At 42.9% G+C, this 13,941-nt stretch overlaps 1 protein-coding gene across 2 annotated transcripts in view; it reads left to right on the top strand.

The window, feature by feature from the left end:
• The first annotated feature begins 814 nt into the window (after nt 1–814).
• eml5 (EMAP like 5) overlaps nt 815–13,941 on the top strand; it is a 53,881-nt gene continuing 40,754 nt past the window's right edge. For both annotated transcript variants that reach the window (XR_011982576.1, XM_023828454.2), the window contains exon 1: nt 815–1,322. Coding sequence is in view for 1 of the 2 variants with exons in the window: in XM_023828454.2 (XP_023684222.2) it covers nt 1,081–1,322 (242 nt within the window). In the remaining variant the exon portion in view is untranslated. The remainder of the gene's footprint in view (nt 1,323–13,941) is intronic.

Below are 13,941 nucleotides of genomic sequence, written 5' to 3' on the forward strand. Positions count from 1 at the left end.
TATATATGCCCAATATCTCAATGTTAAATTATAAGTTGCTTCCTGACAATTGTCGCCTCGTAGTTTTTTTCAAATTTCAGAATCTAGAAATTATTTAGAAAAACTGCTTGACGTAACAAGGGTTAAGGATAAAATCTTCAAGGACGATGCTTGCTTCTAGGTACTCAGTGTGATTTCAGCTGCAAGAAAGGCCAAAATATTCAGTGGAAAAATTACTTGCACGTGGAAATAGACCTTCATGAGCCCACAAGTGGTTCGGAAAAAAATGCTTTATATGTCTTCCAGTTAAAAGCTATCTCAAGTCATCGCTAGCTATTTAGCATTCATTGAAGATACTCGAAAGATATCAGCAGCATCCCTTAGCAACAACGGTTACTAAGAGTACGCTTCAGTAAAATATACCCGGTAGCAGAAATATTAGGTATGCATAGTATTTACGCAGCACAATGAATAAAATCATTGTACTAAATAAGGAATACACAAGTGAATTCTAAATTGCATGCCCTGCATACATTCATAGTTTTTTGTACTCGCAGCTGGCATGGGAATAGTTACACCTTCACTAGCCAGACAGACAGTTGTCACCGCTTCTGCAAGGCACATCATTGGTGAAAGACTGTGATAACTGGGTGGAAATAAATCCGTCCCATCGTGGTCTGTCTTTGGTCGGCGAACTTTCTCTCATTTGCTCTAGGATCTATAGAGATGCTGATTGGTCAGACCATTAATCATTCAGCGGTGAAGGCGTCGCTCAGGGCGGTGCTTGTAAAGTAATGCGAAAACTCCATGTTTATAGGATTTGACAGGACCTGGAATCAGTCTTCAGCAGAGCTGCTTGCACGGGGCCGGAGTGGGTAGAAGTAGAGAGGCGATCGGTAGCTGTAAAGTGTTAGTTGGCCGATTTAAAAAGCCTAGTGTCCCCCGGAATCAACAGAAGATGCAACAATAGTATTTTTGAAAGCACACTGGACTTCAGACATTTAAATGTTTAGTTTTATTCACAGACATTCATTTGGAAGTGTGATATGTGCTGATACCAAAACCAGCCATCCAAGGACTGAATGAAGGTTTGTGTGGTGAATGAACAAACATCAGAATATAGAGTCTGGGAAGATAATTACGGACATGGCTGACAGAACAGCTCCGAATTGTCATCTACGGCTTGAATGGGTCTACGGCTACCGGGGACATCAGTGCCGCAACAACCTGTACTACACGGCGGCAAAGGAAATAGTCTATTTCGTGGCTGGTGTGGGAGTAGTTTACAACTCAAGGGAGCACAAGCAGAAATTTTACTTGGGGCACAACGATGACATAATCAGGTAATCCCGCTTCACGAGATTCAAACGGCGCTCGCGCCGCTGCGATTAATGGTGTTTCGTGTCCGCGGCGACGTCCGCTCGTCTTTTTCGGTAAAGGAGAACAGATATTTACTTTATTCTATGGCTGTAATGTGTTTGAAAGGATAGGAAAGGGACCCCTGGTTTGAGAAAGGGTCGTTAATGGAAAAATGTTGAATTATAGCCAAGAATGTCCCGGCAGGGTTAACGTTCAGGAACTACGGCAGCTGGACAGCGACAGAGCCCGGCAAGTTGTCGGCAGTACAGCGGTGTAGATTTGGTTTCGGTTTATTTTGAGCGTCCGTCAACTTTCTTTTTTATTAGTTCCGCTTGTTCTGTCTAGTAAGTATAACTGTTTTAGTGTTTCCAAACTAATAGAACATATTAGTAATTTTGTAGTTACCCATATGTTTAACTAGGCGCACAAAATGTTGAAAAAACATTACAAGTTATTATTTTTTTAGATCTTATCCATATTTATTTGAGTGAGTTATTCTGTCTAACAAGAATCATTATTTGCATTTCTATTTAGCTAACTGTTTTTGGCACCAATAATCATTCACAGAGAGCTGCATATTCTTCTCCATTGAATATTCACAATCATGGCTGGCACTTTTGTAGAACAGATCATTAATTGTGGCACCAATTCTTAGAGTGAGTCAATGAGATAGGGATATTTCCCAAATGAAAATGGGTGAACAGGAGTTGAAGTGTTTTGCTGGAAATCAGTCATTCTGGCTTTGGGGTTCCTGTGTGCTTCTTGGTTGTGTTCATGGGAATGGCAAGAGCCACTTGAAGGATAGCTATGGCAGGAATGGTCCTTATGGATTCAGGCAAAGGACTGTGGGTCTTAATTACTGAACTCCTCTGCACTCCTTTGTGGTGTTTTAATTGGGTAACCTGAAACAGGGGTATTGAAGGGGCATGGATATCTTTTCAGATTCAGGAGCTCCAGCATTTTATAGGGCCCCCTGATTATGAAAATATAATACACTTGGGGAAAATTATGCCTCCACTTTGCATTTTTTTCTGTGGGGAGCCGGTATTTCTCAATATTGAAAGTGACAACCTTAGTGGGGGGGGGGGGGGGGGGTGCAAGGTGACATTTTGTCAAGGGGCTGAGAATGTCTAGCTACACCTGAAACACGCAGTGGGTGCTCCCTCTGTTTTATCTGCTGCATTTCTCTCTAAGCAGCAGAGTGTTTTTGGTTGATCCTGTTAAGGTGAAGCACTCCCTTTGGTTGCTGGCCCTATTTCTGAACCCAACAGAAGAGACAAATCACACCCCACCTCATGGCCCCACACATGTGACTCAAGGTTAACCAGAAGCCTCTTTTGAATTCCTAAGTGGTCTATCCACTGTCTTCAAAGCCACTGGGCTGCTAGCATGCATAGTTGGTACTACAGAGGACTAATCGCTGCATTGAATCTTTTCACAAGACCAAGAGGATTGTGTCTATCCAAGTATTGGGCTATTTATGCCTGGCAAAGCTGAGTTTTTCTAAAATAAAGAGATGGTGTATGAAGAGCATGCGGAATTCAAAGACAATATAGCGCAATACCAGAAAACTGGGAGGAGCTTTTTTAACAGATCTTTCATCAGCCACATTTTTAGGCCTTTATTCCACTGACAAGCATGTATATTGACACATAAATAGAAACATAATAGTGTCCGGAAATTTCTTTGTACTCTGTACCTTTAATGGCTCCTTGGGTATCAGCCAGCCACCTGGTCCTTCTCCACAGCTGCCCCTACGGCTCACCTTTTGGTAACGGGGAGTATTTCAGTGACGCAATGATGACCCGCCACTCTTTGTGCAGGTCGGCTTGGAGATGGCCGCTAGTCAGCTGGCTTTCCTCTACATTATTCATTGGCGGACCAAGAGCATAACCTGGGATTACCTTGCGCATGGAATGCTCAGTTTAAACGCTGTTCCAGAGGTGATCCATCTCTGGTTTCATATTCCGAACTGAGACATACCTTTTGGGCTATGAGCGAGCCATACTTTTCTCATATGCGCTGAATTAGTTTTAGTTATGCAGTGGAAACCTCATGACACCATGGGGAGAACATACAAACTCCACACACAAAGCCATGCCAGAGACTCAAACGCTGGTCCCATAGGTGTGAGGCCACAGTGCTAACCACTGTGCCACCATACTGCCCCCGGTTATGCGGTTGTATAAAGAAATACATGTAACTATATGTAACACATATGTAAATATGTATATATTTAATACAATTCATAGTTTAGTGCGCAGTATATATAAGATGTCAAATTAAAGGTTTTGCAGCCTATAGTGGTGATATATACTGTGGTCTGTCACAGAAGAATTTAGGTCTGGATTTTCTCATTAGTGTAAATTTTAAATTCCGTATCTGTCCACTGAGAGCGGTCACAGGAAAGTAACATGTACATATATGTGTGTTATACTTCTTTGTTTGATTTATGAGACGGTAATGCTGCTTCTTTGGATATCTTGAGCTGTGTATGTCGATCGTTACACACTGTGTTTCTGTGAGTGATTGAGATTGCCTCAGAATGCATTAGTGCAGATGTTTTCCTGGAATTGCCATTGTGGCAGAAGGCGCTGGAATAAAGGGCTTTGAGAGATGGGCAAAGGTAACCCAAAATTGAATTTGGATCGTTAATAGATTTGTTTAAAGATAAACAGAGGCATCAGATTGAGGTTCTGAACTGTATAAATAGATTTCAGTGCTGTTTATCAAATGACAATTTCTTTCCTGAAACTCCCCAGAAAACACAATTGGATAGAAGAAAAGGAGCTTCTCTGTTTGGGCTGAAATATCAAGCCCTATATAGGGTTTCTAAAAAGACCTTGTTCTTAACTACCAAACTTTTTACTGCTCCACAACACCTTGCATTGCTCCTGGTATCCCTGTAAATGAATGAATGTTACATTTATGAAGGGCTTTTTATGACACCCAAAGTACTTTACAGAATCAATGGGGAGCCACTTCAACCACCACCACTGTGCAGCCCCCACCTGGATGATGCAACGGCAGCTATTCTTCACCAGTGCGCTCACCACATAGTAACTAAGGTGGTGAAGGAGCAGGATAGAATTTACCAATTAGACATAGGGGATGATTAGGAGGCCAGATTTGAAAGGGCCACAGTGGGCAATTTTAGCTGGGACCTAAGGGTACCATCCCTACTCTTTCGAAAGATGCCCAGCAATCTTTTATGACCTCAGAGAGTCAGGACTTCATTTTTACGTTTCATCTGAAGGGCGGCACCATTTTTACCGCACAGTGTCCCCATCACTGGACTGGGGCATTGGGATCCACACGGACCACAGGATGGGGTATACCCTGTTGGCCACTACTGACCAGACCTCAAACCTGCTTAGCTTCAAATAGATTACCTAGACAGAACTGCAGGTAGAATGGCCAAGCCATATAAGGTGAAGCATGTTGTAACCCCACAAGGGAGGTGCTCCATCAGGCAGGCACTGGGAATTAGCTTATGGTCTTTCTGATTATGTTAGAAAAAAATAGTAGTGTCCTTTGTACAGCTCCATTTATGTTTTTTAGGAACACAAACAATCACAACGGAAATGGTTTCAGAACAGTACTTAATTACTTGCTTGTTTATTACCCCAGTAATTATATTTTTCACTTTCCGCAAGTACACCTTTTTGTGGACCATAAGGTAATTAATTGCATTTTCACACATGAATGCAGAGGCAATTCATTCATATCAGATTGCTGGTAAAGCTAATTTATCGGAGGGTAACCACCCATACCTGACAGGTTCTGGTGCCATTCAGGTTGCATTGGTAGGATTATGTAATAACTTGAAGCTGCTGTAAAAATACAATGCAAAGAAATTAGATTTTGCAGTGCTATTGGTGAGTTATTTATAACAATTTTGTGATTTAGTATTCAGGGTTTTAATTTAATATTTAACATTCTTCAAATCCCAAATTTGGTACTGTGTTTGCTGTTGTGTATGTGTGTGTGTGTGTGTGTGTGTGTGTGTGTGTGTAGTGTTCAGCTTTATGTGTGGCTGAAATAAGAATATTAGATTGTTGGGTTTGCTGTACCACCTCCTCACTGTCTGTGAGCAGCTCCAGCTAGCCTGCCACAGGCTATCAGGCCTACGCTCAGACACTGCCATTGTGCTTCAGGCTTCGCCTATGTCTCTTCCAGCAGCTTTAGCCAACGCATGCTAGGTATACTAGGTAGCGAATGGAACCCCCTAAGTATCTGGGTTCTTGGGCATTTCGTATGTGTTCCCCAAAAGGCTCAGTTCAGGTATTTCTCATTCTACTACAAGCACAGTACCATAGAATTCTGGATCAGTCCTGAGAGTGCTTATAAACAAACAATCTTACCTTGATCAGTTTAATGAAGACAAGGCTTGCAGGGTTCTGATGATTACAGGAGTCAAAGCTTTGATGCTGCAGGAAATCAGATATTCATGCTTGCCTTCACCAGTCTAGAGATCGGCAGAACTTCAGATTACAACAACAACTTATATCTATGTCCAGGGCTCAGCTTCCAGTACTGCCCATCTTGTGATGGTACATCTTCTAAATATTTTCATGCCTTAGGTGCAAACTGTGCTGTTTCCTTTCTTTCTGCTTAACAGAGCTAACCTGTAAAGAGATTAGAGATTTACCAAAAATTAGCTCCTGCCATTTTTCCAGCTGTTCCCTCTCCATTTCCACAAGTTCATGGTTCACACCTTTTCAGCTTTTCATTTTCTGTGTCACAGAAATCCAGGCAAATTTAACAACTTTCTTGTAAAGTGCGTTCACACTACAGAAATCAGAGCCTTCCTACACTCTGGGTTTTTATTCCTCCTTCATCCCAGACAGTTTTTTCCTCAAAAACGAATAGTTCATGAGGCTGTCCTGAACTGAAGAATAAAAATGATGTATCTAGTCATTTTTATATACTGTAAATCACATTTCCCTTTAACAAGCAGTTTATTTATTACATTTAAGAATTTATTTTTAAAAATATTATTTAAAATTGTATTGATTCAGCTTATTATCCGTCCTTCTTCTAACAACATATTGTGGTCAGGCTAGCAGAGTAGCCTGGAGACTTTCCCAGGCATTATAGGGCCCAAGGCTTGGCTAAGCGCACTTGGAAGGGAAGTCAGTCCATCACGGGGCACAGACATGCACTCTCACACACAGCCTCACTCCTTGGACAATTTAAAGGCACCAGCTAGTCTAACTGCATGTCTTTGGATTGCATGGTTTGCTTATTGTGTCGTGCAATATAATTCACACAGGCTGGGGCCAAAGCTCCTCATTTTTCTGTTTCCTGGAAAATGTATTAGGTCAGGACCAGAGCAACCCATGAGTCAGTCAAAGTCAGTTGTCAGGTGAGGGTTTATTAACAAAGAGGACTCAGTGAGAGATTCACAGAGCATCTGTGGCTGATGTCCTATCAGATGAGACCATCAAAGCTGTGTTTAATGAGGAGTACTACCCCTCCATTGCATTGTTCATCTTTCTTTACCTTCCACCTCAGTCTTGATCAGCTTCATAGACAAATGAGTCAGCCTGGGCTTGGCTTTGTCTGCATAAGCATTTAGACAAGAGAATCATCATCTCTGTAATTGCATACTTCCATTTGTTAAGCTATAGTAGTGAAAATTTGGCTGTCAGAGGTGTTATCCCTGTCATAAATGTGGGAAACCAAATGTGTGGACATATATATGCTCAGGCTGGCGGTCCTCTTTGCATTCATATCTGAAAGCCTGAAAGTGGAACAGCAAACACCTACGATTGCATCTTATTGCATAATATAATAGATGCAGATAATAAAAAGTCATTACACCCTTGAATACCCTTGAAAAGGGAAACACAAGGAATTTTTCATGAAAAATCATCAGTAGTTGAAAGGCCGTGTTATTTGTATGCACATACATATAAACAGAAAAGCTTATGTTTTGTAGGACTTAACCATGTGATTGGTTCTAGAACCCTGTTGCTAATGAGAGGGGATGTATCAGCGCTTGTTATTGGGGTATTTCTAGCTTTTTCTGGCCAACCTTTTTAGCTCATTCAGTCCAAGATCTCACAGACGGTGCAATCGACAGTTCATTCATTAGACGCCAAGCTGCTTACCATGAACTAGGTTGCGACAGAGCTTCCAGGCTGCCTAAACTCAGCCAGATGCTGCTTCCAGTACAAGAGTATGCCAATGAAGTAGTTACCTTAGACACTGTCTATGGACTGTATAAATTGTGGGAGGTGGGGAATGTTGGGATAGGTCCATTCATGAAAAGATCATGGAGGGAGAGAGAAAATTTATCTGGAGGCTTCATAACATGCGCTTTGCAGCTGAGAACATCGTAATTCAGAGCATGGCTATGGTTCTGTGAGTCAGCGTTTGGGCTCAAGTTTTCTTCGGAGCTCTCAGGATGAACCAGAACCATCAGTTGCTTTTTTTCCTTTGTTAAAAAAATCTAAACAAGTTGTTCCATCACTGATGTGTAATGAAGTGTAAAAATACATTGAGCATTGGGATTTATACTGTTAATCAGTTAATGAGAGATCATTTTCACAAGCTCTACGTACACAGCCCTCAGGTTATAGTATGTGTATGCAATGTCCCAGTTTTTCGAACAGGCTAATGTTTCCATGGAAATCTGCTCCCATCTGGCAAAACTCCAGATGAGGAAATATTACCATACTGCATGCTGTTGGTTTGCCATTCGGATGCAGTTATGGTGATCATTCTTGGGTCAGAGTTTGACTCTCACCTCTACTATCTGTTTATACAAGTGCTGATAGGGCAAACAGAGGACGGTTGCTTTCTTCATTGAAGCATGGCCTATGTTTGACATGAGATACCCAGCGTTATGGCAGAAAGTTGACAATTGCACTTTAGTGCAAAACTTCAGGCAAATTTTTAAACAGTTTAAAAGGGTAAGCATGCAGCGCCTTCATTTCTTGTGATAGGATGCTCTCCAGGCTTTGTGTGAATGAAACAGGGTATACTGGAAGGTTGTTTTAGGAAGAACAATTTCACACTTGGGTTTAAATCCTATATGCTGACATTTTGGGCATCAACTTGGTATAGCAGTAAAGATCTGCTATGAAATATAATGTTCAAGGCTAATGCCTGTCCTGAGTATATAAAGATATGACAAATTATGTCATGCAAGTGGTTGGGATTTTCTTGGAGCTCCCCCTATAGCCACAGTGAAAACTAAATGTTTTGATAACTAGGAATGGAGCATAATAATGGTATTATGTTTGTCTGGCTCATATTTTGACCTAGAACAATCATTTACACAGATTTACATATTTTACTGGAGCAATTCAGGTTAAGCCAATCAAAGGTACATCAAGACCACAAACCAGAAATCTTCAGATTGCTAGTCCATGTTAGTAAGCATCACAGTGCCCCCCTTCCCCCTTCATGCACCATTTTGAGTCTGTATGTTATGTCAGTAGGCGGTTTGTGGGTGCTAGTCTGCACAGCTAGAGGGAGGTGCTGGGTTAACGTTGAGCCACACACCTCAGAGTTAGTGATGCATGCAGCAGTGTGGTTTCCTGCCTCTGCACACTGAGAGAGTACCTCATGACCTGTAGCTGCCAGTCAGACATGCTACAGTAACTGACCTGCTGGAATTAACCAGCTTCTCATGCCTCAGCTGTTCATCAAACCCCAGAAGAAAACCTTAGCAATGCTGCTGAAGAAATGAAGAATGTCTTTCTTTCACCTTTCATATTTCACTTTGCCCTTCCGTGTCAATTGTCGTCACAGATAGGCAGATCACCCTTCAGTTTTGGTGGCAATGGAAGGGTTAGATATTCCTTTTACAATCTGGGGGGGATAAATATTGAGTTTTAGAGTTTTAGCAGGGGCATTGAAGGGGCATGGATACCCTGGCAGATACAGGGGGGCAGCACTTTCTAGGGGCCCCTCAATATGCAAAAAGAATAAATAATACGCTCAGAAATATTATATCCATGGTGGACCGCCTCAACCCCACCCCTCGCATGGCAAATTCCACCATATTCTGTATTTCTTCAGACTGGAAGTGGCAGCCCTAGCAGGGGGCCCAAGGTGACATTTTGTCAGGGGGCCCCTGCTTTTAGAAACGTGCTAATCCTTTCCTTGCTTATAATCCTAGGCAGGAGCGGACAAGGTGACAGCTGCTTTAGTGTATTTAGCAAACTAGGTGAGGGGACTAGAATCAATTCCACTGTGTGAACAAAAGTGCAAAAAAGAAACTTAACCTGCAAAAACAAATGGCTTTTTAACAACAGCAAAAATTAAGTGCTGAAACTTTTTAATCACTACCAGTATCCATATTTTAGTTTTGTTTGCATGTGTGTGTGTGTGTGTGTGTGTGTCGTCATGGCTCACATTCTGATATGTTAATCACAGAGAGCTTCTTTCCAGCCCCATGTAGCTCCCCAAAGCAGGGACTCACTATGAAAGGCTCCCTTCAGCTTTGTGGCCACCCAGTGAACTCATGGACCCAGTGAACTCATCCTCTGCAATGCCTGCTAAAACGTCATGGCCACACTGCACGGGATGGCCGTATTTCAAGCTCGCTGACGGCACACTGCAGTGCACCACTGCACCGGTCATTCCTTAAAAGGGGTTGCCCGCTTTCATTAGCTAATAGAAGTGTAATTGATGCCAGGATGTCGCTGCGCCAGAGGGACACTGCAGCCAAATGCTGTCCATTCATATAAAGCATAAGCTGATAGGAAAGCGGCAAGCTGACTGAGCGTGCCAGTGCATCTCATCAAAAACACACACATAGGAAGCCATGAAGCAGCGTGAAACTAGGCACACTGCCGTTAAATTCAACTGCAGAAAATCAAATGGCTTCAATGAGGAGTCCAGCTGAGGAGAGCAGCAGTGAATTAGTTCTTTTTTGCATGCACTTCTTTGGCATGACGTTTGTAAACAGTTAATTTTCCATTCAAGTAATTTCCAAAAACTGCTGATCCAGTTAGGCTGTTAGTGATTTGGATCCTGTCCTGGGAGTCTTATGGTATAAAGCAAGCACATGTGTATTGAGTGACATAGTCATAGGGTAAAGCAAGCCACACAAAAAATGGGAGAACATGTAAACTTGGCCAAGCCAGGTTGCAGCGGAAACCTCTCATCCTATCAGAAGCTCTTGCTGTTATGAACACTTTCATGGAGTTCTGCACAGTGATGCCCTCCTTGCTCTTACCTCAGTGTCGGTAGCGAGTCACAGGGAGTATCCTGCCCTTAACTCAGCCATTACAGAGCACTGAAAGACCAGTGGCTCACAGCACAGGCCCAGTGTGACAATCGGCTCACTTAAGAGCACTAACGCAAATGGGATTGCGGAGAGGCAATCCGAGGGAATAATTAAATGTTGGTGCAATATGAAATCCACAGGTGTTTCCTTGAGTTTTCAGAGTTTGTGAATCTACTTACCTTGGAAGCAGTTGCATTTAGGAAGTTTATTTTATTATGTCTAAAAGGCTCAGAAGAGCAAAGGCATATTTGGTGTAGTGACGTGTCAGAACTGTGCAATTTATGAACTGCTGGGAGAACACTGTTCAACGGAAGGTGCACTCTGTACCCCATTTAGCTGTTTGTCTAACAGCAGGTCAGACAGACTGCAGTGATGTTTGGGGATGTTGTTTGTTCTTTTACATTACCTGAACTTTTAACCTGTTTTATAGGGGGTGGGTTGGACTTTGCTTCACAGCTGATCCTTCTGCTCTGTGGCATGGAGGGTTTTACACAGTCTATTCTGTCTGAGAAAAGACAAGATCCACAGTGCTCCTGCTTGACCTTTTACACGTGCATGGGGGGCGTTTTTGCAGTTTAAAGCATTTGATTTACGCCCATCCATCTGTCCCCCTATCCAGATTTGATTTTATTAGAGCTCAGAAGGATTATCCTCCTGCCAGAACCGCGCTGCTTCCGCACTAATGAAAAAGCCAGAGGGGCCTCCCCCTGGGCAGCAGGGCGGACTCTCTCCAACAGCTCTGCATGCATGCAGCCAGGCTGCCTGCCCGCACAGCTGCCAGAAGCTCTTTAATACTCCAGCCCCTCGACCTCAATGCCTGGGCAGCCAGTCAGTCACAGTCCTGCATGCACATCCCTTTAACCCGCATGACTGAACACTAAGAAAGTCATTTTTGCAGGGTGCTTTCCTGTTGCAAATGTCTGGACTGTTTTAACTTGATGTCATGGCTTTTGTCATACGCAGTGTAAATTGTTGTTGTTGCTCTTTTCAGTGATTTCATAATGATCTCTTAGTACCGCGCTGTGCCTACAAGGAATCAGCAGAGTGTTGTTAATTTGCGAGTGGCTGTGTAGCGTGGCCAGGATGCAGAGAGCCCTGCCTCCTGTTTTTAAATGTTACACCGCGGGACCCTTGGGTATAACAGCTGCAGGCCACAGCGCTGTGTTTCTTAGATTCTGGTGCATGGCATGACAAGACTGACCCCTTGAGCACTTCAGTGTTTGAGTGCCTCGCCAAAATAATCAATGAAGCATCTCTGCTCAGCATGAAACCAATTTACTGCTCTGCATCAGATTGAAGCAGCTGAGCAACACAATCAAAATCTCTGCTCTGCGGCCTGTTGTCCTAACAAAGCAGAGAGTTGAATCCTGACTCAGAAGAGTTAAAATACCATTTTTGAGTTACAAATTATGAGACCATTCTTACGGGGATTATCTGTTTGTACCAACTGGGAAAGGTAGTGCACATGTTGAGGTTATGATGAAAGCAGTACAAGCAGTTATCTCATGAGATGAGCTCTGGGTCTTCCATCCTAGTTGTGAGGTTTCAAGTGATGTGGCATCAGTTCATCTGACTAAATGAGCCATCGCAGCTCATAGTATGCTCGAGATGATGACCTCGATGACCTTTGAATGTTGTGCCAACATGCCCTACCAGTAACCGCACCGTGAGCGGCCTGTTGAGGGGATTTTGTGGCATACCACACTGTTGTTCTTCACAGTATGCTAAGCTTTGTGTGAGGTGGGTAAGCCATGAGCTCCTACAGAGCTATTCTTTTCCAGTGGAGCTTAAATGCGTGGTTATATAATTCTTAGCAGATGTGAAGAGAAACTGGGTTGTGAAGTATATTCAATACAAGGGAGATATGGGTAAGCTTAATGCCACCCAGAAGCTCTGGCTCTTTGCTGAATTTTTTGCTGGCACATTTCAGGATCACTTCAGGTTATGTATGTGTATGTACTGTATGTCTGTTTGGAGGTTAAACATCCCTAGGGGTCCAGCAGTCCTATTTAAAATGGTGGAGGGGGTTCCCTGGAGAGGGAAGTGATCCTGCTGCATGAAGATGTTGAGAAAGGAGAGGAAAGCCCCTAAGAATCAGTCCCGCCATCCCCACTCCTTCAATGGCCAGAGACCAAAGCTGGGCTTCCTGAGTCTTACTACTTCCCCCATCATGTATCATTCTGCAATTCGCTTGTCACACCCAGGAAGCTCTGAACCTCACTCACCCTTTACCTCCTGTGGCTACGATGGAATTGTGTCATGGATTAATGTGGAACTAAGAACGGGAACCCCCCCAGCATTCTGGCTTTTCTTCCCAAAGGCCTTCTTTCTAAGCCGTGCTCAGAAGAATCCTCCCCAGGGGGGTGCGGTAGGACTTGGTGGGTCAGGGAGCTCCAGACAATAATTCTCATTTGTAAGACATAAATGTATCTCAGCTCACTGTAATATTTGTAATGAGAACATGACATCCCTTGATTACAAATTTCAGTCCCAATGAGCAACAACAACAAAAGGAGAACTACAATCTTCTGACACAGACCCTGTAGGAAATCTTTTCCACCAAAACTGAGACATTTGCGTTTTTGTTCTCCTGTCTTCTGTGCTATAATTCACAAGGCCTGCAATCCAGGCTTTTAGACTGGCAACAATTGTCAGAACCTGGTTTGCAGTGCAAGGGAAAGAGCAAGCTTAAGGAAAAAAACCGGGATAAATAGCAGGTATTATGTCGGGAAAAGGAGTCTCAGCTCTTCCTGATAGCCAAGAGATCACAAAGGTTTTAATGGTGTTAAGTCTCTGTGGGTATTTCTTATGGGTCAGGAAATGCAGAGTCCCCTTGAGCTACTGAAATAAGAAATGTGGTGCATTAAAGATGCTGAAAAACTTCTCTCTAGAGGAATTTTGAAATATTAACTGTCAGAAGCAGTTTAGTCAGCATCAATGACACACGCATACAAAATATTTAATTAATAATGCCCCCAAAAAGTGGCACACTGGGTAACACAGTTTGCCTCATACCTCTCAGACTCAAAGATTACAAATTTCACTTTGTTCTAGAGCTACAACAAATCCTTCCTCTTCTGTCTGCATGTGTGGAGTTCTCTGCATGTTCTACCCATGTTGCACTGGCTTCCTCCTGTGGTCTAAAGGCATGCAGGATAATTGATGCCTCTGAATTCCCTGTAGTATATCATTTGCATGTGCATGATGGATTGACATCCTTTCCTGGGTGAATGCTCACTCCTCCCATGACCTTGACCAGAATATGCATCTGGGAGATGGATGTCCCCATAAAACGTTTAGCTTAAACATGTAGTGAATGCTAATACATGTTCATATTTGGTGAGTGCTGTAAGAAC

The sequence above is a fragment of the Paramormyrops kingsleyae genome, chromosome 14 (assembly GCF_048594095.1).
Source record: "Paramormyrops kingsleyae isolate MSU_618 chromosome 14, PKINGS_0.4, whole genome shotgun sequence".
Classification (NCBI taxonomy): Eukaryota; Metazoa; Chordata; class Actinopteri; order Osteoglossiformes; family Mormyridae; genus Paramormyrops; species Paramormyrops kingsleyae.